The following is a 23,798-nucleotide window of genomic DNA, read 5'->3' as shown; positions in this document are numbered from 1 at the left end:
TATTTTTCCATTCTCTACTCCCACTCTCCACCTTGCCTCCCCCCTTCCACCTCCCTCTGCCCCCCCCCCCCTCCCCCACCACCACCCTCTGACCTCTTCCGCACCCTGAGATGATTTCCCCTTCAGAAATCCATGCTGGATCCTCCTAATCAACCCACATTTTCCATGGGATACTAATCTATCCTGAATAACTGTTTGTGGAAGCTTGCCCATCACTGACATTAAGCTGACTTGCCTGTAATTGCTGGGTCTATCCTTAAAACTTTTTTTGAACAAGGATGTAACATTTGTAATTCCCCAGTTCTCTGGAAACACCCCTGAGCCCAGAGATGGCTGGAAGATTCTGGCCAGTGCTTCTGCAATCTCCATTCTCACTTCCTTCAATGTACTTCGTAAGAACTAGGAGCAGGAGTAGGCCAACTGGCCCCTCGAGCCTGCTCCGCCATTCAATAAGATCATGGCTGATCTTTTTCGTGGACTCAGCTCCACTTACCCGCCCGCTCATCATAACCCTTAATTCATTTACTGTTCAAAAATGTATCTATCCTTGCCTTAAAAACATTCAATGTAGCAGCTTCAACTGCTTCACTCGGTAGGGAATTCCACAGGTTCACAACCCTTTGTGTGAAGAAGTTCCTCCTCAACTCAATCCTAAATCTGCTTTCCCTTATTTTAGAGTCTTAGAGGTTTACAGCATGGAAACAGCCCCTTTGGCCCAATTTGTCCATGCCGCTCTTTTTTTTTAACCCCCTGAGCTAATTTTGAGGCCATGCCTCTCGTTCTAGTTTCACTTGCCAGTGGAAACAAATCCCCTGCTTCTACCTTCTCTATTCCCTTCATAATCTTCTTTGCTTCTGTAAGATCTCCCCTCATTCTTCTGAATTCCAATGAGTATAGATGCAGTCTACTCAGTCTCTCCTCATAAGCCAACCCTCTCAACTCCGGAATCAACCTAGTGAATCTCCTCTGCACCCCCTCCTGTGCCAGTATATCCTTTCTCAGGTAAGGAGACCAGAACTGTACACAGTGCTCCAGGTGTGGCCTCACCAGCACCTTATACAGCAGTAATATAACCTCGGTGTTTTTAAACTCCATCCCTCGAACAGTGAAGGACAAAATTCCATTTGCCTTCTTAGTTACCTGCTGCACCTGCAAACCAACCTTTTGTGATTCATTCTTTTATCCTTTTACATGTATAAAGGCAGTATGGCAGCTAGGGCAGTGGTATGCTCCTCCTGCCAGATATGGGAAATTAGGGAGCAATCTAGTATCCCTGACAACTTTGTCTGCAACAAGTGTGTCCAGCTGCAGCTCCTCACAGACCGCATTGTTCGGTTGGAGAGGCAGGTGGATGCACTGCACAGTATATAGGAGGCAGAGAGTGTGATAGACACGAGTTACAGGGAGGTTGTCACACCAAAGGTTCAGTCAGGTAGATGGGAGACCGCCAGGAGAGGCAGGCAGGTAGTGCAGGAGTCTCCTGTGCCTATTCCCCTTTCAAACAGGTATGCCGTTTTGGATACTGTTGAGGGAGACAGCCTGTCAGGGGAAGATACCAGCAGCAGCCAGGCCTCTGGCACCATACCTGGTTCTGCTGTGGAGCAGTGTCGGGCAAAGAGCAAGCGAGCTGTAGTAATAGGGGACTCGCTAGATAGAGGCACAGACAGGCATTTCTGTGGCCGCGATCGAGACTCCAGGATGGTGTGTTGCCTCCTGGTACCAGGGTCAAGGACGTCTCTGAGCTGCTGCAGGACATTTTTAAGGGGGAGGGTGAGCAGCCAGAGGGTGTTGTCCATATTGGTACCAATGGTATAGGTAGGAAAAGGGATGAAGTCCTGAAATGTGAATATAGAGAGTTAGGCAGAAGGCTAACGTGCAGGACCTCAAAGTTAGTAATTTCTGGAATGCTACTGGTGCCACATGCTAGTGAGAGTAGGAATAGGAGGATTTGGCAGATGAATGCATGGCTTGAGAGCTGGTGCAGGGGGCAGGGATTTAGATTTTTGGATCATTGTGATCTCTTCTGTGGAAGGGTCACCTGTTCAAGAGGGACGGGTTACACCTGAACTGGAGGGGGACTAATATCCCTGGCAGGGAGATTTGCTAGAGCCACTCGGGAGGGTTTAAACTAGTTTGGCAGGAGGGTGGGACCCAAAGCAGTAGGGAGACAGAAGAGAAGTGTGAGGACAGCAAAGAAGTTATAGAGAGCACATTAAGTAGTAAAGGCAGTGTCAGTAATCCTAGTACCAGACAGATCAGGCAAAAGCAAGACAGAGAGCAAGGGAAGTCCTGATTAAACTGCATTTATTTCAATGTAAGAGGCCTGACGGGCAAGGCAGATGAACTCAAGGCATGGATGGGTACGTGGGACTGGGATATCATTGCAATTACTGAAACAAAGAACCAAGAAAATTACAGCACAGGAACAGGGCCTTCGGCCTTCCAAGCCAGCACTGACCATGCTGCCCGACTGAACAAAAACCCCCGAACCTTCTGGGGACCATATCCCTCTATTCACATCCTATTCCTGTACTTGTCAAGACGCCTCTTAAAAGTCACTACCGTATCCACTTCCACTACCTCCCCCGGCAACGAGTTCCAGGCACCCACTACTCTCTGTGTAAAAAGTCTGCCTCATACATCTCCATTAAACATTGCCCCTCACACCTTAAACCCATGCCCCCTATTAGTTGACCCTTCCACCCTGGGAAAAAGCTTCTGACGATCCACTCTATCCATGCCTCTCATAATCTTGTAGACTTCTATCAGGTCACACCTCAACCTCCGTCGCTCCAGTGAGAACAAACCAAGTTTCTCCAACCTCTCCTCATAGCTAATGCCCTCAATACCAGACAACATCCTGGTAAATATTTTCTGTACCCTCTCCAAAGCCTCCACATCCTGGTTGTGTGGTGACCAGAATTGAACACTATATTCCAAGTGCGGCCTAACTAAGGTTCCATAAAGCTGCAACATGACTTGCCAATTTTTAAACTCAATGCTCCCGGACGATGAAGGCAAGCATGCCGTATGCCTTCTTGACTACCTTCTCCACCTGCATTGCCATTTTCAGTGACCCGTGTACCTGTACACCCAGATCCCTTTGCCTATCAATACTCTTAAGGGTTCTGCCATTTACTGTATATTTCCTATCTGTATTAGACCTTCCAAAATGCATTACCTCACATTTGTCCGGATTAAACTCCATCTGCCATCTCTCCGCCCAAGTCTTCAACTGACCTATATCCTGCATCCTGCTGCATCCTCTGAAACATGGCTAAGGGAGGGACAGGACTGGCAGCTCAATGTTCCAGGGTACAGATAAACAGAACATATAGAAACCCTACAGTGCAGAAGGAGGCCATTCGGCCCATCGAGTCTGCACCGACCACAATCCCACCCAGGCCCTATTCTCCTATCCCCACATATTTACCCACTAATCCCTCTAACCTACGCATCCCAGGACTCTAAGGGGCAATTTTTAACCTGGCCAATCAACCTAACGCGCACATCTTTGGACTGTGGGAGGAAACCGGAGCACCCGGAGGAAACCCACGCAGACACGAGGAGAATGTGCAAACTCCACACAGACAGTGACCCGAGCCGGGAATCGAACCCGGGACCTTGGAGCTGTGAAGCAGCAGTGCTAACCACTGTGCTACCGTGCCGCCTTTCCGTGCTACAGGAAAGATAGAACCAGGAGGTAAAAGAGGAGGAGTTGCACTTTTGATAAGGTTAAATCTCACGGGATCCAGGGTGAGGTATCTAAATGGATACAAAATTGGCTTGATGATAGAAAACAGAGGGTGGTTGTAGAGGGTTGATTTTCAAACTGGAGACCTGTGACCAGCGGTGTGCCTCAGGGGTCGGTGCTGGGTCCACTGTTATTTGTCATTTATATTAATGATTTGGATGAGAATATAGGAGGCATGGTTAGTAAGTTTGCAGATGACACCAAGATTGGTGGCATAGTGGACAGTGAAGAAGGTTATCTTGGATTGCAACAGGGTCTTGATCAATTGGGCCAGTGGGCTGTCGAATGTCAGATGGGGTTTAATTTAGATAAATGTGAGGTGATGCATTTTGGAAGATTGATCCAGGCCAGGACTTACTCAGTTAATGGTTGGGCGTTGGGGAGAGTTACAGAACAAAGAGATCTAGGGGTATATGTTCATAGCTCCTTGAAAATGGAGTCACGGGTGGATAGAGTGGTGAAAAAGGTGTTCAGCATGCTTGGTTTCATTGGTCAGAACATTGAATACAGGAGTTGGGAGGTCTTGTTGAAGTTGTACAAGACATCGGTAAGGCCACACTTGGAATACTGTGTACAGGTCTGGTCACACTATTATAGAAAGGACATTATTAAACTAGAAAGAGTGCAGAAGAGATTTACTAGGATGTTTCCGGGACTTGATGATTTGAGATATAAGGAGAGGCTTGATAGACTGGGACCTTTTTCTCTGGGGCGTAGAAGGCTGAGAGGTCATCTTATAGAGGTCTATAAAATAATAAGGGGCATCGATCAGCTAGAAAGTGAATATCTTTTCTCAGAGGTAGGGGAGTCTAAAACTAGAGGGCATAGGTTTAATGTGAGAGGGGAGAGATACAAAAGTGTCCAAAGGGGCAACTTTTTCACACAGACGGTGTTGAGTATCTGGAACAAGCTGCCAGAGGCAGTAGTAGATGCAGGTACAATTTTGTCTTTTAAAAAGCATTTAGACTGTTACATGGGTAAGATGGATATAGAGGGATATGGGCCAAATGCGGGCAATTGGGATTAGTTTACGGGTTTAAAAAAAAAGGGTGGCGTGGACAAGTTGGGCCGAAGGACCTGTTTCCATGCTGTAAACCTCGATGACTCGATGACTCTATGCATAAGGACACCCAGGTCCCTCTGCACAGCAGCATGCTGCAATTTTGTACTATTTAAATAATAGTCCATTTTCCTGTTATTCCTACCAAAATGGATGACCTCATATTTACCAACATTGTACTCCATCTGCCAGACCCTCGACCACTCACAGACTATTTATATCCCTTTGCAGACTTTCAGCGTCCTCTGCACCTTTTGCTCTGCCACTCATCTTATTGTCATCTGCGAATTTTGACGCACTACACTTCGTCCCCAACTCCAAATCATCTATGTAAATCGTAAACAATTGCGGTCCCAACACTGATCCCTGAGGCACACCACTAGTCACTGATCGCCAACCAGAAAAACACCCATTTAGCCCCAATCTTTGCATTCTGTTAGTTAACCAATCCTCTATCCATGCTAATACATTACCTGTAACAGCATGCACCTTTATCTTATGTAGCAGTCTTTGGTGTGGCACCTTGCAAATGCTTTCTGGAAATCCAGATACACCACATCCACAGATTCCCCATTGTCCACTGCACATGTAATGTTCTCAAAGAATTCCACCAAATTAGTCAAACATGTCCTGCCCCTCATGAACCCATGCTGCGTCTTACCAATGGGACAATTTATATCCACTGTCTCACTATTTCTTCCTTGATGATAGATTCAAGCATTTTCCTTTGCATCTTATTGCTTCAATCTTAGATCTTAGAATCTTAGAAACCCTACAGCACAGAAAGAGGCCATTCGGCCCATCGGGTTTGCACCGACCACAATCCCACCCAGGCCCTACCCCCATAACCCTACATATTTACCCACTAATCCCTCTAACCTACGCATCTCAGGACATTAAGGGCAATTTTTTTATGGCCAATCAACCTAACCCGCACATCTTTGGATTGTGGGAGGAAACCGGAGCACCCGGAGGAAACCCACGCAGACACGAGGAGAATGTGCAAACTCCATACAGACAGTGACCCAAGCTGGGAATTGAACCCAGGTCCCTGGAGCTGTGAAGCAGCAGTGCTAACCACTGTGCTACCGTGCCGCCCCACAAAAGTGCTAAATGCTTCTCTCATCTTACAGCTAATGCATCTCAACTGGTGCTGGTGCCTTGTCACCTTTAAGTACTTTGTACTTTAAGTACTTTAAGTACACATCTTTTTAGCCTGTCTTGATGCTCTCTCCACTCCCATTGTTTTGTTTCTTAAAGACTGGATTAGTTGTAAGTATTCGCATTCCAACCATTATTCATGTAAATTGAGTCTGTGTCTTTATAAGTTCTGTTTGTGAACAGAATTCCCACTCACCTGAAGAAGGGGCTTAGAGCCTCGAAAGCTGGTGTGGCTTTTGCTACCAAATAAACCTGTTGGACTTTAACCTGGTGTTGTTAAACTTCTTACTGTGTTTACCCCAGTCCAACGCCAGCATCTCCACATCATGACCTTTAAGTACCAACAGTATATTCAGCACTTCCTCCTCATCCATTTTAAAAACTTCTCAGGACAGAGTTTCCTCACCTGTCAACATGCACTAGGGAGCACTCACCTCCTTGGTAAGGAGGGATGTAAAACATTCATTTATACCTCAGCCATGCCCCAGCCACAATACATAAATTCCCTTTAAGTGCCTACACAGGCCTATTCCTCGTTTTGCCACCTTTTTTACAATGCATATAACTATAGAAGACTCTGCGACCTATAAAACCAGAGAGGTGGGGAGGAAATAAAGGTCAAAATAAGTGCACAATAATTGCATTTAAAAATTAAATGGACCTCAATCTGGTTTCAGTTTGCAAGAGATTTCTCACCAATTCAGTGTCCTTTTCTGTCACCAGAGTCCCATTTGAATCATAGTACGATACTTGGAACCCTCTTGGCAAAAGCAAACTGTGGAAAAAATGGAACAGATCAAGTTTCAACAGAATTAGATTGAATGGCAGAGTCTCAGCACTGTTCTGTCCGTGGACAATACACCCTGTCTGACTTTGTGAGTATCGAAACAGAAAGCTGTTTGGCCCATGAACAATGCACCATGTCAGATCCTGAGAGTGTCAAACCAATCATTTTACTTGAAACAAACTCGAGTCTTCTGATGCAGCATAAGCTTCTATTTTAGGATTAATGATCTGGCTTAGAAGGAAAGGTTTACTTTTTGGTCAGACTTTCCCCAACTTTTGTTCTGGTTGAACAAAGAAAAGAAATCAGACTTCTCTCATCTTACAGCTAATCTCCTCTCTCATGGAGCAATGATATGTAGAAGATCAGGGTTCTCTCTACAAATACAGCACTTTTATCATGCAGAGTTCAACAAATCCAGCAGCGGGTTGGGAATCGATTTGATTTGATTTGATTTATTATTGTCACATGTATTAGTATACAGTGAAAAGTATTGTTTCTTGCATGCTATACAGACAAAGCTTACCGTTCATAGAGAAGGAAACGAGAGGGTGCAGAATGTAGTGTTACAGTCATAGCAAGGGTGCAGAGAAAGATCAACTTAATACGAGGTAGGTCCATTCAAAAGTCTGACGGCAGCGGGGAAGAAGCTATTCTTGAGTTGGTTGGTATGTGACCTCAGACTTTTGTATCTTTTTCCCGAAGGAAGAAGGTGGAAGAGAGAATGTCCAGGGTACGTGGGGTCCATAATTATGCTGCCTGCTTTGCCGGGGCAGCGGGAAGTGTAGACAGAGTCAATAGATGGGAGGCTGGTTTGCGTGATGGATTGGGCTACATTCACGACCTTTTGTAATTATTTGCGGTCTTGGGCAGAGCAGGGGCCATAACAAGCTGTGACACAATCAGAAAGAATGCTGGTGCATCTCTAAAAGTTGGTGAGAGTCGTAGCTGACGTATAAAATTTCCTCAGTCTTCTGAGAAAGAAGAGGCGCCGGTGGGTTTTCTTAACTAGAGTGTCGGCATGGGGGAAAAGGAGAAACTGGATAATGAGAGAACTGGAAGAGACAGAGAATGGAATTTGGTTAGAAGAACGAGGTTGGGACTATGATGGAACAGGATTGGGGTGCAGCCAGTCTAAAGTTTTGTATTCTACCAGTGTTGGCTAATTAACTGCTGAAAACGCAGTAGAGTTGGCCAAACTGTGGCTAAGTGCAGGTTAGATGGGCTTTAGATTGGTTTCATTGGTCGGCGCAACATCGAAGGCTGAAGGGCCTGTACTGCGCTGTAATGCTCTAAAAAAAAGTGTGGAATCTATCCACTGGGGCAGCACAGTTGGCATGGAACCTCATAACAAGCAATGCTGGCACCATATGGAAAAGGTAACCTTTATGTTGAAAGGAAGCAGTCCTGGAGAGCCCTTGAAACTGAGGATCATACTGAGATATTTGGACATTCCAAGGTGACTTCGCTGTTTACTGATGCTTCTCGGTGTGTGCTCCTCCAGACTATTGAGACAAGGTGGAAGGTCCTGATTGCCCAGGACAGGTGAAGAAATCTGATGTAGCAGCAAGAGGAAGCCTGAACGGAGATCACAGAGAAGGACAAAGAACAAAGAACAGTACAGCACAGGAAACAGGCCCTTCGGCCCTCCAAGCCTGTGCCGCTCCTTGGTCCAACGAGACCAATCGTTTGTATCCCTCCATTCCCAGGCTGCTCATGTGACTATCCAGGTAAGTATTAAACGATGTCAGCGTGCCTGCCTCCACCACCCTACTTGGCAGCGCATTCCAGGCCCCCACCACCCTCTGTGTAAAAAACATCCCTCTGATATCTGAGTTATACTTCGCCCCTCTCAGCTTGAGCCCGTGACCCCTCGTGATCGTCACCTCCGACCTGGGAAAAAGCTTCCCACTGTTCACCCTATCTATACCCTTCATAATCTTCTACACCTCTATTAGATCTCCCCTCATTCTCCGTCTTTCCAAGGAGAACAACCCCAGTCTACCCAATCTCTCCTCATAGCTAAGACCCTCCATACCAGGCAACATCCTGGTAAACCTTCTTTGCACTCTCTCCAATGCCTCCACGTCCTTCTGGTAGTGCGGCGACCAGAACTGGACACTGTACTCCAAATGTGGCCTAACCAGCGTTCTATACAGCTGCATCATCAGACTCCAGCTTTTATACTCTATACCCCGTCCTATAAAGGCAAGCATACCATATGCCTTCTTCACCACCTTCTCCACCTGTGTTGCCACCTTCAAGGATTTGTGGACTTGCACACCTCGGTCCCTCTGTGTTTCTATACTCCTGATGACTCTGCCATTTATTGTATAACTCCTCCCAACATTATTTCTTCCAAAATGCATCACTTCGCATTTATCCGGATTAAACTCCATCTGCCACCTCTCCGCCCAATTTTCCAGCCTATCTATATCCTGCTGTATTGCCCGACAATGCTCTTCGCTATCCGCAAGTCCAGCCATCTTCGTGTCATCCGCAAACTTGCTGATTACACCAGTTACACCTTCTTCCAAATCATTTATATATATCACAAATAGCAGAGGCCCCAGTACAGAGCCCTGCGGAACATCACTGGTCACAGACCTCCAGCCAGAAAAAGACCCTTCGACCACTACCCTCTGTCTCCTATGGCCAAGCCAGTTCTCCACCCATCTAGCCACTTCTCCTTGTATCCCATGAGCCTTAACCTTCTTAACCAACCTGCCATGTGGGACTTTGTCAAATGCCTTACTGAAATCCATATAGACGACATCCACGGCCCTTCCTTCATCAACCGTTTTTGTCACTTCCTCAATAAACTCCACCAAATTTGTAAGGCACGACCTCCCTCTTACAAAACCATGCTGTCTGTCACTAATGAGATTGTTCCATTCTAAATGCACATACATCCTGTCTCTAAGAATCCTCTCCAACAACTTCCCTACCACGGACGTCAAGCTCACCGGCCTATAATATCCTGGGTTATCCCTGCTACCCTTCTTAAACAACGGGACCACATTCGCCATCCTCCAATCCTCAGGGACCTCACCCGTGTCCAAAGGAGCGACAAAGATTTCCGTCAGAGGCCCAGCAATTTCATCTCTCGTCTCCCTGAGCAGTCGAGGATAGATGCCATCAGGCCCTGGGGCTTTGTCAGTTTTAATGTTCCCTAAAAAACCTAACACTTCCTCTCTTGTAATATAATGTGGCCAGCAGCCACAGAATCTTTCTTCACACGTTGCCTTAATTCTTGAAAATAATCAATATCCTCAGGCATTCTGTCAAGGTGAAAAAGGTTAGTAATCAAATGCCTCCCTCCCCACCAGCTCAGTTACTGGCAATGCCAAGGCTGCGGCATTGCTGTCTAAAGCCTTTCGGTGGAAAGTACCAGTCAGTCAGAGTTGACTCCATCGCAGCTTGAATGTCAGAGACATCTCTGTGCACACATGATAGGCAGTCAGGTTGCCGCCAACGTTGTCTGTCCTTAATGGGAAAATTATAGCTCATAGGAAAAGAACATACAAATCTTATGGAAAACCAAGATGGATGACAGCTTCCAATATTTCACTATCCTGATGTCAAAGGAGGAAGTGCATCTAGGACTGGTCCCTAGCTGATGCTGAGATGCTCTTGGAGCCACAAGAGAGTGAGTGACCCCTTGGATGGGCACAACAAATCAAATGCTGAGTGCAGAGAATAGTTTTCATGTGACCACCGCTGATCACATAAACCTCAAGAGTAGAAGTCTGATGGATGTGATGGCACTGTGCCTTTAAGAAGTATATTTTTTAAACATTCTCCCTGCAGTTATCATCCAGCAACGATCTGCCTGATTAGGTGTCCTTTTATTGCTGATTAAATGGTTTAAATGGGATTTTGTTTATTTTTTATCTGGGCCTAATGCGATGTCCTGGAGTTTATTGAGTTTATGACCCTGTTGAATTGTTGGGGGGGAAGAATGATTGACAGGTCAGCTGACAAGAGTTTTTTTGCTTTCAGTTTGGCTGCTGGCTGCTGTTTTAGTTTGAAGCTGTTTGGATAGCAGACTGGAAGCAGGTTTTCTTGCCTCTCTCTGGAGTGAAAATTCTGTTGTTGGTGCTTTGCTCGTGAGTAACTGGAGGCAAGGATCGCCTCTGTCCCTTGCAGTGGTTTTCTGAATAAAAGCTCGATACAGTAAGAGTTTTAACAACACCAGGTTAAAGTCGAACAGGTTTATTTGGTAGCGAATGCCATTAGCTTTCGGAGCGCTGCTCCTTCTTCAGATAGAGTGGATATCCACTCCATCTGAGGAAGGAGCAGTGCTCCAAAAGCTAATGACATTTGCTACCAAATAAACCTGTTGGACTTTAACCTGGTGTTGTTAAAACTCTTACTGTGTTTACTCCAGTCCAACACCGGCATCTCCACAAAAAAGCTAGATGCCAGCAATGGTTTTACCTGTACCTTGGGGTCTGCTGGAAGTTACAAGGCTGGGAAGTCAGAGTTTCAATTCTCCAACCAAAGGACTAATTTCCAAAATCACGTGAGCATTCTTATTTTCTGTGCTAAACCAGTGGACAGTGTATGTTTATAAGGAGGTTTGTTGTATTGGAACAATGCATTTAGTTGTCAAGGGTTATATAATATCATGGTTGTGTTTTTTTTTCTTGTTTGTGATTGGTAAAAGTTATTGCTATTTTTCTTTCTATGAGTTAACTGAATTCGTAAATAAGCTTTGTCTGATAAAAGCTCCCTCGTGGGCCATTTGAATCATACCTGAAGTGAAACATCTCATGCTTACTCTCGCCAAATTCAAAGTGCAAAACTTATGATACAGGGACACTAAAAGACACTTTGGAGTTTCTGCCCTGGATTATAACAATTGGGGGCTCTTTGCAGGATTAAAATTTATATTCCTTGATTGATTTGGGATTATTGGACTCAAAGACACTGAATGATGAGCACATTTATTTTCAGGTGTGGTATTCAGGTTTAAATAGGGAGTGCCATGTAGAATAATGGCTCTTTCACAGGCTAAGAAGTTCCTGGGGTGGAAGAAGTCACGCAAGGTAGTTTACAAAAGATGACTAAAACAAAGCTTTTGGAATTGATAAAAACATTGCAGTTGCCATTACTGACCGAGTAAGGAAGGGGGAGATAATTGTGGTGATAGCTCTGCATTTCAAATTGCCAGAAACAGTCAAAATCATTGCAAAATGGCAAAAATTCAATTACAAACGAGCAGCTTGAATTTGAAGCAAAGGAAAGAGAGAGAGTAGCAAAAGCCAGAGAAAGGGAGGTTATTGCCATAGAAAAAGCCACAAAGGGAGGAACAGCAAGCAAAATAATGAGTTACAAAAAGAAAAAGAAATGAGACTGCTTGAATTGCAGGCAAGGATAGGAGAAAAAGAGAGAGGAAAGGAAAGAAGAGAGAGAATTGGAACTTTGGAAACTGGAAATAAAAAGTGAACATCAATTTAAAATTGATAGAGGGTAGAGGGAAAAGTACAGTTTGAGCATAGTGATGCAGATAGTGAGGAAGAACGAGAGCGTTGTAGTCAAAGGCTTGGTGGGGATCTATTTAAATATATCCAAGCATTGCCAAGGTTTGGTGAGAAGGATGTAGAAGCCTTTTTCATTTAATTTGAGAAAGTGACGAAACAAATGAAAAGGCCACAGACCATGTGGGTATTTCTGATTCAAACAAAGTTGGCGGGTAGAGCTAGTGAGATATTTGTATCACTATCAGATGACAAATATATATAGAATATAGAACATATACATATATAGAACCTGTTGGACTGTAATCTGGTGTTGTGAGGCTACTTACTGTATGTAAAATTTGATAGGTGGACAAGGGCTTTGAAAATAGACCAGACGTATGAAGCTGTTAAGAGAGACAATTATTTTGGAGGAGTTTAAAAATTGACTTCCTAATTTAGTGAGAACTCGTGGAAGAGCAGAGGCCTAAAACTGCGAGGCGAGATAATAATGAATTAACTCATAGATCAAAGTTTGGTTTCCGACATCAGTTTGGCTAAAAAGGAAATATAGAAGGATGGAAGAGAAATTAAAAGCCTCTGATGTTTTCACTCTAATAAATTAGACCATGTAAAGTCACAGTGTTGGCGGTTTAAGAAAAGCTTTGGAAAGATAAATGTGGTATAAAACAGGATAAACCAGTGGGGTTTGTTCAGGTGGTAAAGGAAAGCCCTGTTGAAGCGAAAGAGGTGCAAAAGAATGTACAGTCCGGTCAGGAATTGATTTATAAGAACGTGTCAGACCTCCTTAATGAATTTAAAGTTTATTTGTCAGTGTCACAAGTCGGCTTACATGAAGACTACAATGAAGTTACTGTGAAAATACCCTAGTCACCATAATAATAAATCAAATCAAATCACTCCGGCATCAGTTCGGGTACATTGAGGGAGAATTGCACCTAACCAGCACATCTTTTGGACTGTGTTTGGAAACCAGAGCACCCGGAGGAAACCCACACAGACATGGGGAGAACGTGCAGGGAACCAAGCCGGGAATCGAACCCGGGTCCCTGGCACTGTGAGGCAACTGTGCTAACCACTGTGTCACTGTGCTGCCCAAATGTGTGGGTAAGGTTTACTCATGAGTACCAGGAGGAGGAGGTCAAGAAGATAAAATATTCAGAGATCAGGGAGCAAGTCAATCATTGATGGTAGGAATTGAGGAGTGATGTAATTTTGAAGGAGTATTGCCAGGAAAGGTAGTAATATGTGGAATTCAGGGTGAGAAGAGTCGTGTTCCATTATATAAGGTGAGGTTGGAGAGTCCAGTGAAGAATGGTGAAGTGAAAGTAGGAGCAATAGAGAAATATGTCTTGTCCAGGAACACAGTTTATCTGAGGCAACGATATAGCTGGATCACAGGGGGGAGTGATGCCGACTGTGGTTAAGAACAAAGAACAAAGAGAACAAAGAACAGTACAGCACAGGAAACAGGCCCTTCGACCCTCCAAGCCTGTGCCGCTCCTTGGTCCAACTAGACCAATCGTTTGTATCCCTCCATTCCCAGGCTGCTCATGTGACTATCCAGGTAAGTCTTAAACGATGTCAGCGTGCCTGCCTCCACCACCCTACTTGGCAGCGCATTCCAGGCCCCCACCACCCTCTGTGTAAAAAACGTCCCTCTGATGTCCGAGTTATACTTCGCCCCTCTCAGCTTGAGCCCGTGACCCCTCGTGATCGTCACCTCCGACCTGGGAAAAAGCTTCCCACTGTTCACCCTATCTATACCCTTCATAATCTTGTATACCTCTATTAGATCTCCCCTCATTCTCCGTCTTTCCAAGGAGAACAACCCCAGTCTACCCAATCTCTCCTCATAGCTAAGACCCTCCATACCAGGCAACATCCTGGTAAACCTTCTCTGCACTCTCTCCAATGCCTCCACGTCCTTCTGGTAGTGCGGCGACCAGAACTGGATGCAGTACTCCAAATGTGGCCTAACCAGCGTTCTATACAGCTGCATCATCAGACTCCAGCTTTTATACTCTATACCCCGTCCTATAACGGCAAGCATACCATATGCCTTCTTCACCACCTTCTCCACCTGTGTTGCCACCTTCAAGGATTTGTGGACTTGCACACCTAGGTCCCTCTGTGTTTCTATACTCCTGATGACTCTGCCATTTATTGTATAACTCCTCCCGACATTATTTCTTCCAAAATGCATCACTTCGCATTTATCCGGATTAAACTCCATCTGCCACCTTTCCGCCCAATTTTCCAGCCTATCTATATCCTGCTGTATTGCCCGACAATGCTCTTCGCTATCCGCAATTCCAGCCATCTTTGTGTCATCCACAAACTTGCTGATTACACCAGTTACACCTTCTTCCAAATGATTTATATATATCACAAATAGCAGAGGTCCCAGTACAGAGCCCTGCGGAACACCACTGGTCACAGACCTCCAGCCGGAAAAAGACCCTTCGACCACTACCCTCTGTCTCCTATGGCCAAGCCAGTTCTCCACCCATCTAGCCACTTCTCCTTGTATCCCATGAGCCTTAACCTTCTTAACCAACCTGCCATGTGGGACTTTGTCAAATGCCTTACTGAAATCCATATAGACGACATCCACGGCCCTTCCTTCATCAACCGTTTTTGTCACTTCCTCAAAAAACTCCACCAAATTTGTAAGGCACGACCTCCCTCTTACAAAACCATGCTGTCTGTCACTAATGAGATTGTTCCGTTCTAAATGCACATACATCCTGTCTCTAAGAATCCTCTCCAACAACTTCCCTACCACGGACGTCAAGCTCACCGGCCTATAATATCCTGGGTTATCCCTGCTACCCTTCTTAAACAACGGGACCACATTCGCTATCCTCCAATCCTCAGGGACCTCACCCGTGTCCGAAGAAGCGACAAAGATTTCCGTCAGAGGCCCAGCAATTTCACCTCTCGTCTCCCTGAGCAGTCGAGGATAGATGCCATCAGGCCCTGGGGCTTTGTCAGTTTTAATGTTCCCTAAAAAACCTAACACTTCCTCTCTTGTAATGGAGATTTTCTCTAACGGGTCAACACCTCCCTCCGAGACACTCCCGGTTAACACGCCCCTCTCCTTCGTGAATACCGATGCAAAGTATTCATTTAGGATCTCCCCTATTCCCTTGGGTTCTAAGCATAATTCCCCTCCTTTGTCCCTGAGAGGTCCGATTTTCTCCCTGACAACTCTTTTGTTCCTAACGTATGAATAGAATGCCTTAGGATTCTCCTTAATCCTGCCTGCCAAGAACATCTCGTGACCTCTTTTTGCCCTTCTAACTCCCCGTTTGAGTTCTTTCCTACTCTCTCTGTATTCCTCCAGAGCTCCATCTGTTTTTAGTTGCCTGGACTTAATGTACGCCTCCCTTTTCATTTTAATCAGATCCTCAATTTCCCTGGTTATCCACAGCTCTTGAATCCTACCTTTCCTATCTTTCCTTTTTACAGGCACATGCCTATCCTGCAGCCTTATCAATAGTTCCTTAAAAGACTCCCACATGCCAGACGCGGACTTACCCTCGAACATCCTCTCCCAATCAACATCCACCAATTCTTGCCTAATCCGGCTATAGTCAGCCTTCCCCCAATTTAGCACCCTGCCCGTAGGACAGCACTCATCCTTGTCCATTACTATCCTAAAGTTAACAGAGTTGTGGTCACTATTTGTCACATGTTCCCCTACTGAAACTTTGACGACCTGACCGGGCTCATTTCCCAGAACTAGGTCCAGTATAGCCCTGTCTCTAGTCGGGCTATCTACATACTGTTCCAAAGAACCTTCCAGTACGCATTTTACAAATTCCTCCCCGTCCGGACCCCCAGCTCTAAGCACTTTCCAGTCTGTGCCAGGGAAATTAAAGTCCCCCACTACAACAACCCTATGTTTTCTGCACCTATCCAGAATCTCTTGACATATCCTTTCCTCCACTTCCCGTGGGCTGTTGGGTGGTCTGTAGTACAGCCCCAGCATAGTGACTGCACCCTTCCTGTTTCTGAGTTCCACCCACAGCGACTCAGTACATGACCCCTCTAAGTTGTCTACCCTCTGCACCGCGGTAATATGCTCCTTAACTAATATCGCTACTCCCCCACCTTTTTTAGCCCCTCCTCTGTCTCGCCTAAAACACTTATACCCCGGAATATTCAGCTGCCAGTCCTGTCCTTCTTTTAACCAAGTTTCCGTCACCGCAACCACATCCAAATTCCGCATAAGCATTAAGGCCCTAAGTTCGTCTGTTTTACCCGTTACACTCCTCGCATTGAAGCAGATGCACTCCAGACATCCAGGCCCAGTCAGGTCCTCCTCCTCCAGAGTGCTCCTCTTCTTAGCTAGCCTTGCCCTGGCCCCCAGCTCAACCCCAGCCTCAGTATTTACTGACCTCCTGTTTTGTTCCCCACCCCCCTGTCACACTAGTTTAAATCCTGCCGAAACACTCTCGCAAAACTCCCAGCCAGGATATTTGCTCCCTTCCAGTTAAGGTGTAACCCATCCTTTCTGTACAGTTGCCATCCTGACTTGAAGATTTCCCAGTTATCTATGAATTTAAAACCCTCCCTCTTGCACCAGTCCTTTCGCCACGCGTTCAACTGTAGAATCTCCCTGTTCCGAGCCTCACTTGCACTAGACACCAGGAGCAGTCCAGAGATTGCTACCCTGGTGGTCTTACATTTTAGCCTAGCACCCAACTCCCTGAATTTCTCTCGTATGACCCCCCTGCTCTTCCTACCTACATCATTTTCACCAATGTGTACAATCACATCAGTTTGACTACCTTCCTTTTTAAATATGCTTCCTACCCTCTCGGAGACATCCAGTACCCTGGCACCAGGGAGGCAGACTACCATCCTGGATTCTCGTTCAGTCCCACAGAAGCGCCTGTCCGTGCCTCTAACCATTGCGTCCCCCACAACTATCGCTCTCCTAAACCCCTTCTTTCCCTTCCGGACCCCTGAGCCTGTCTCCGTGGAGGCGATCTGGTCCTCGTGGCTTACCCCTGGAGGGTCATCCCCCTCCACATTAACAAGTGGAAACTCAAACAACTGAGTCGTTAAAGGACACACATCCTTGGATGTTTCCTGATTGTGTGGTAGCAAGGTCACAATGTCACAGGTTAAGACAAGAGGAGAAATCAAAGGGTGAAGATAAGAAAGTTGAAGTTCAATTATCAGCAATGATTTTTGATCAGATGGTTGGAAAAGAATAACAACAGGTGGAGAATGAGGTGGATATTTTTAGTTCGGGAAAGTTGGCAGAGTTGCAACAGAAAGAAATAGAAATAAAACAGTTGTATCAGAAAGTATACACGGAAGAGGAATCTGAGTGTACATCAGAATATTATCTGAGAAATGATGTCTTAATGAGGAAATGGAAACTTTTACATATTCAGGTGGATGAAAAGTGGGCAGAAGTTCATCAAGTGGTGTTACAAAGAAAGAAAGAAAATTACAGCACAGGAACAGGCCGTTCGGCCCACCAAGCCTGCACCGACCATGCTGCCCGACTGAACTAAAACCCCCTACCCTTCCGGGGACCATATCCCTCTATTCACATCATATTCATGTATTTGTCAAGATGCCCCTTATAAGTCACTACCGTATCCGCTTCCACTACCTCCCCTGGCAACGGGTTCCAGGCACCCACTACTCTGTGTAAAAAACCTATCTTGTACATCTCCTTTAAACCTTGCCCTTCGCACCTTAAACCTATGCCCCCTAGCAATTGACTCTTCCACCCTGGGAAAAAGCTTCTGACTATCCACTCTGTCCATGCCTCTCATAATCTTGTAGACTTCTATCAGGTCACCCCTTCACCTCCGTTGTTCCAATGAGAACAAACCAAGTTTCTCCAAACTCTCCTCATCGCTAATGCCTTCCATACCAGGCAACATCCTGGTAAATCTTTTCTATACCCTCTCCAAAGCCTCCACATCCTTCTGATAGTGTGGCGACCAGAATTGAACACTATATTCCAAGTGCGGCCTAACTAAGGTTCTATAAAGCTGCAACATAACTTGCCAATTTTTAAACTTAATGTCACGGCCGATGAAGGCAAGCATGCCGTATGCTTCTTAACTACCTTCTCCACCTGCATTGCCACTTTCAGTGACCTGTGTACTTGTACACCCAGATCCCTTTGCCTATCAATACTCCTAAGGGTTCTGCCATTTACTCTATATTTCCTATCTGTATTAGGCCTTCCAAAATGCATTACCTCACATTTGTCCAGATTAAACTCCATCTGCCATCTCTCCGCCCAAGTCTCCAACTGATCTATATCCTGCTGTATCCTCTGATGGTCCTCATCGCTATCTGAAAATCCATCAACCTTTGGGCATCTGCAAACTTACTAATCAAACCAGTTACATTTTCCTCCAAATCTTTTATATATATTACAAACAGCAAAGGTCCCAGCACTGATCCCTGAGGAACGCCACTTGTCACAGCCCTCCATTCAGAAACGCATTCTTCCACTGCTACCCTCTGTCTTCTTTGACTGAGCCAGTTTTGTATCCACCTTGCCAGCTCACCTCTGATCCCATGCGACTTCACCTTCTGCACCAGTCTGCCATGAGGGACCGTATCAAAGGCCTTACTGAAGTCCAAACAAAGAACAGTACAGCACAGGAAACAGGCCCTTCAGCCCTCCAAGCCTGTGCCGCTCCTTGGTCCAACTAGACCAATCGTTTGTATCCCTCCATTCCCAGGCTGCTCATGTGACTATCCAGGTAAGTCTGAAACGATGTCAGTGTGTCTGCCTCCACCACCCTTCTCAGAGTTTTAGAGTCTTAAGACTCACATTCCAACCATTATTTTGTAAATTGAGTTTGTGTCTTTATATGCCCTGTTTGTGAACAGAACTCCCACTTACCTGATGAAGGGGCAGTGCTCCGAAAGCTAGTGGCTTGTGCTACCAAATAAACCTGTTGGACTTTAACCTGGTGTTGTGAGACTTCTTACTGTGTTTACCCCAGTCCAATGCCAGCATCTCCACATCAGACCTCCCCTGTAGGATACAAAGATTTCTCTCAAGGCCCCAGCAATTTCCTCCCTTGCCTCTCTCAGTATTTTGAGGTATATTCCATCAGGCCCTGGGGATTTGTCTACCCTCATGTTTCTAAGGACCCCAATACTTTCCCCTTATTGATCTAAACATGACTCAAACTATCTACACATCCTTTCCCAGATTCATCATCCACCAAGTCCCTCTTTTTGGTGAATACTGACGCAAAGTACTCATTTAACACCTTGCCCATTTCCTCTGGCTCCACGCATAGATTCCCTCCCTTGTCTTTGAGTGGGCCAACCCTCTGCCTGGCAACCATCTTGCCCTTTATATATGTATAAAAACCTTAGGATTTTCCTTAATCCTGCTGGCCAATGCTTTTTCGTGACCCCTTTTACTCCTTGCTTAACTTTCTTTCCACTTTCCTTGTATTCCACACTTGCTTCGTGTGTTCCCAGCCTCCTAGATTTGACAAATGCTTCCTTTTTCTCTTTGACGAGGAGGGTATAGAAAGGAGGTGTTGCAGGTAACACATGAAGTACCAGTCGGAGGTCATTTGGGAGTAAGGAAAACTCAAGCTCAAATACAGAAACATTTTTATTGGCCTGGGCTGCATAAAGATGGTATATTTTATCGGTCATGTCACACATGAGAACATAAGAACTAGGAGCAGGAGTAGACCAACTGGCCCCTTGAGCCTGCTCCACCATTCAATAAGATCATGGCTGATCTTTTTGTGGACTCAGCTCTATTTACCCGCCCGCTCACCATAATCCTTAATTCCTTTACTGTTCAAAATTTATCTATACTTGCCTTAAGAACCATTCAATGAGGGAGCCTCAACTGCTTCACTGGGCAGGGAATTCCACAGATTCAAACCCTTTGTATGAAGAAGTTCCTCCTCAACTCAGTCCTAAATCTGCTTCCCCTTATTTTGAGGCGATGCCCCTAGTTCTAGTTTTACCCGCCAGTGGAAACAACTTCCCTGCTTCTATCTTGTCTATTCCCTTCATAATCTTATATGTTTCGATAAGATCTCCCCTCATTCTTCTGAATTCCAATGAGTATAGCCCCAGTCTACTCAGTCTCTCCTCATAAGCCAACCATCTTAACTCCGGAATCAACTGAGTGAATTTCCTCTGCACCCCTCCAGTGCCAGTATATCCTTTCTCAAATAAGGAGACCAAAACTGTACACAGTACTCCAGGTGTGGCCTCACCAGCACCTTATACAGCTACAAGATAACCTTGCTGTTTTTAAACTCCATCCCTCGAGCAAGGAAGTACAAAATTCCATTTGCCTTCTTAATTACCTGCTGCACTTGCAAACCAACTCCTTGAGATTCCTGCACAAGGACACCCAGGTCCCTCTGCACAGCAGCATGCTGCAATTTTTTACCATTTAAATAATAGTCAATTTTGCTGTTATTCCTCCCAAAATGGATGACCTCACATTTACCAACATTGTACTCCATCTGCCAGACCCTCGCCCACTCACTTATATTATCTATATCCCTATGGGTGGAGCTGAGAAACAGGAAAGGTATGACCACATTAATGGGGTTGTATTATAGACCACCCAATAGCCAGTGAGAATTGGAGGAGCAAATCAGCAGAGAGGTAGCTGACAACTGCAAGAAACACAAAGTTGTGATAGTAGGGGATTTTAATTTTCCACATATAGATTGGGACTCGCATACTGTTAAAGGTTTAGACGGGGTAGAGTTTGTAAAATGTGTTCAGGAAAATTTTCTATATCAGTATATGGAGGTGCCAACTCGAGAGAATGCGATATTGGATCTCCTATTGGGAAATGAGTTAGGGCAGGTGATGGATGTGAGTGTGAGGGAACACTTTGGATCCAGTGATCATAATGTCATTAGTTTCAACCTGATCATGGATAAGGATAGATCTGGTCCTCGGGTTGAAGTTCTGAACTGGAAAAAGGCCAAATTTGATGAAATGAAAAGGGATCTGGGAAGTGTGGATTGGCACAGGCTGTTCTCTGGTAAGGATGTAAAAGGAAAGTGTGAGGCCTTCAAAGGAGAAATTTTGAGAGTGCAGAGTTTGTATGTTCCTGTCAGGATTAAAGGCAAAGTAAATAGGAATAAGGAACCTTGGTTCTCGAGGGAGATTGTAACACTGATTAAGAGGAAGAGAGAGTTGTATGAAATGTACAGGCAGCAAGGAACACATCAGATGCTCGAGGAGTATAAAAAGTGCAAGAAGCTACTTAAGAGGGAAATCAGGAGGGCTAAAAGAAGATATGAGGTTGCTTTGGCAGACAGAGTGAAGGAAAATCCAAAGAGCTTCTACAGGTGTGTTAGGAGAAAAAGGATAGTGAGGGATAAAATTGTCCTCTTGAAGACCAGAGTGGTAGACTGTGCATGGAACCAAAAGAGATGAGGGAGATAATAAATGGTTTTTTTGCATCCGTATTTACTGAGGAAATGGGCATGGAGTCTACGGAAATAGAGCAAACAGGTAGGGAGGTCATGGAACCTTTACAGATTAAAGGGGAGGAGGTGCTTGCTGGCTTGAGGCAAATCAGAGTGGATAAATCCCCAGGACTGGACAGGGTATTCCCACAGACCTTGAGGGAAGCTAGTGTTGAACTTGCAGGGGCCCTGGCAGACATATTTAAAATGTCAGTATTCACGGGGGAGGTGCCGGATGATTGGAGGGTGGCTCATGTTGTTCCGTTGTTTAAAAAAGGTTCCAAAAGAAATCCGGGAAATTATAGGCCAGTTTGACGTTGGTGGTGGGTAAGTTATTGGAAGATATGATAAGGGATAGGATCTACAAATATTTGGATGGACAGGGACTTATTAGGGAGAGTCAACATGGCTTTGTGCATGGTAGGTCATGATTGACCAATCTATTAGAGTTTTTCGAGGAGGTTACCAGGAAAGTGGATGAAGCGAAGGCGGTGGATGTTGTCTACCTGGATTTCAGCAAGGCCTTTGACAAGGTCCCTCATGGGAGGTTAATTAGGAAGGTTCAGTCGCTGGGTATACATGGGGTGGTAGTAAATTCGATTAGACACTGGCTCAATCGAAGAACCTGGACATGCAAAGTTTCACTGGCTGTGTTGTCTGGAGACAATACACATCTTTTTAGCCTGTCTTGATGCTCTCTCCACTCACGTTCTTTGTATCTTAAAGACTTGATTGGCTGTAAGTATTCGCATTCCAACCATTATTCATGTAAATTGAGTCTATGTCTTTATATGCCCTGTTTGTGAACAGAATTCCCACTCACCTGAAGAAGGAGCTTGGAGCTCCGAAAGCTTGTGTGGCTTTTGCTACCAAATAAACCTGTTGGACTTTAACCTGGTGTTGTTAAACTTCTTACTCAATCGAAGAAGCCAGAAAGTGGTTCTGGAGGATTGCTTCTCTGAGTGGAGGCCTGTGACTAGTGGAGTGCCGCAGGGATCGGTGTTGGGTCCATTGTTGTTTGTCATCTATATCAATGATCTGGATGATAATGTGGTAAATTGGATCAGCAAATTTGCTGATGATACAAAGATTGGAGCTGTAGTGGACAGTGAGGAAGGTTTTCAAAGCTTGCAGAGGGATTTGGACCAACTAGAAAAATGGGCTGAAAAATGGCAAATGGAATTTAACGCAGACAAGTGTGAGATTTGCACTTTGGAAGGACATACCAAAGTAGAACGTACATGGTAAATGGTAGGACTCTGAAGAGTGCAGTTGAACAGAGGGATCTGGGAATACAGGTACAGAATTCCCTAAAAGTGACGTCACAGGTGGATAGGGTCGTAAAGAGTGCCTTTGGTTCATTGGCCTTTATAAATCGGAGTATCAAATATAAAAGTTGGAATGTTATGGTAAGGTTATATAAGGCATTGGTGAGGCCGAATTTAGAGTATTGGGTACAGTTTTAGTCACCTAGTTACAGGAAGGATGTAAATAAGGTTGAAAGATTGCAGAGAAGGTTCACAAGGATGTTGCCGGGACTTGAGAAGCTGAGTTACAGAGAGAGATTGAATAGGTTGGGACTTTATTCCCTGGAGCGTAGAAGATTGAGGGGAGATTTGATAGAGGTGCATAAAATTTTGATGGGTATAGATAGAGTGAATGCAAGCAGGCTTTTTCCACTGAGGCTAGGGGAGAAAAAAACCAGAGGGTTTGGGTTAAGGGTGAAAGGAGAAAAGTTTAAAGGGAATATTAAGGGGGGCTTCTTCACACAGAGAGTGTTGGGAGTGTGGAATGAGTTGCCAGATGAAGTGGTCAATGCGGGGTCACTTTTAACATTTAAAAAAAACTTGGACGGGTTCATGGATGAGAGGGGTGTGGAGGGATATGGTCCAAGTGCAGGTCAGTGGGACTCGGCAAAAAATGGTTCGGCACAGACAAGAAGGGCCAAAAGGCCTGTTTCTGAGCTGTAATTTTCTATGGTTCCATGTAGACTTTCAGCGTCCTCTGCCTGCTTTGCTCTGCCACCCATTTTAGTGTCATCTGCGAATCTTGACATACTGCACTTAGAACAGTACAGCACAGAACAGGC

At 45.2% G+C, this 23,798-nt stretch overlaps 1 protein-coding gene across 1 annotated transcript in view; it reads right to left on the bottom strand.

The window, feature by feature from the left end:
• LOC144480823 (disintegrin and metalloproteinase domain-containing protein 12-like) overlaps window positions 1-23,798 on the bottom strand; it is a 308,106-nt gene that overhangs the window by 253,324 nt on the left and 30,984 nt on the right. Inside the window, exon 4 of the mRNA XM_078200476.1 lies at window positions 6,672-6,750. Coding sequence (XP_078056602.1) covers window positions 6,672-6,750 — 79 coding nt within the window. The remainder of the gene's footprint in view (window positions 1-6,671; window positions 6,751-23,798) is intronic.

This window comes from Mustelus asterias, chromosome 1 (genome assembly GCF_964213995.1).
Source record: "Mustelus asterias chromosome 1, sMusAst1.hap1.1, whole genome shotgun sequence".
In the NCBI taxonomy this organism is placed as follows: domain Eukaryota; kingdom Metazoa; phylum Chordata; class Chondrichthyes; order Carcharhiniformes; family Triakidae; genus Mustelus; species Mustelus asterias.
This window is presented reverse-complemented; position numbering and strand designations above follow the sequence as displayed.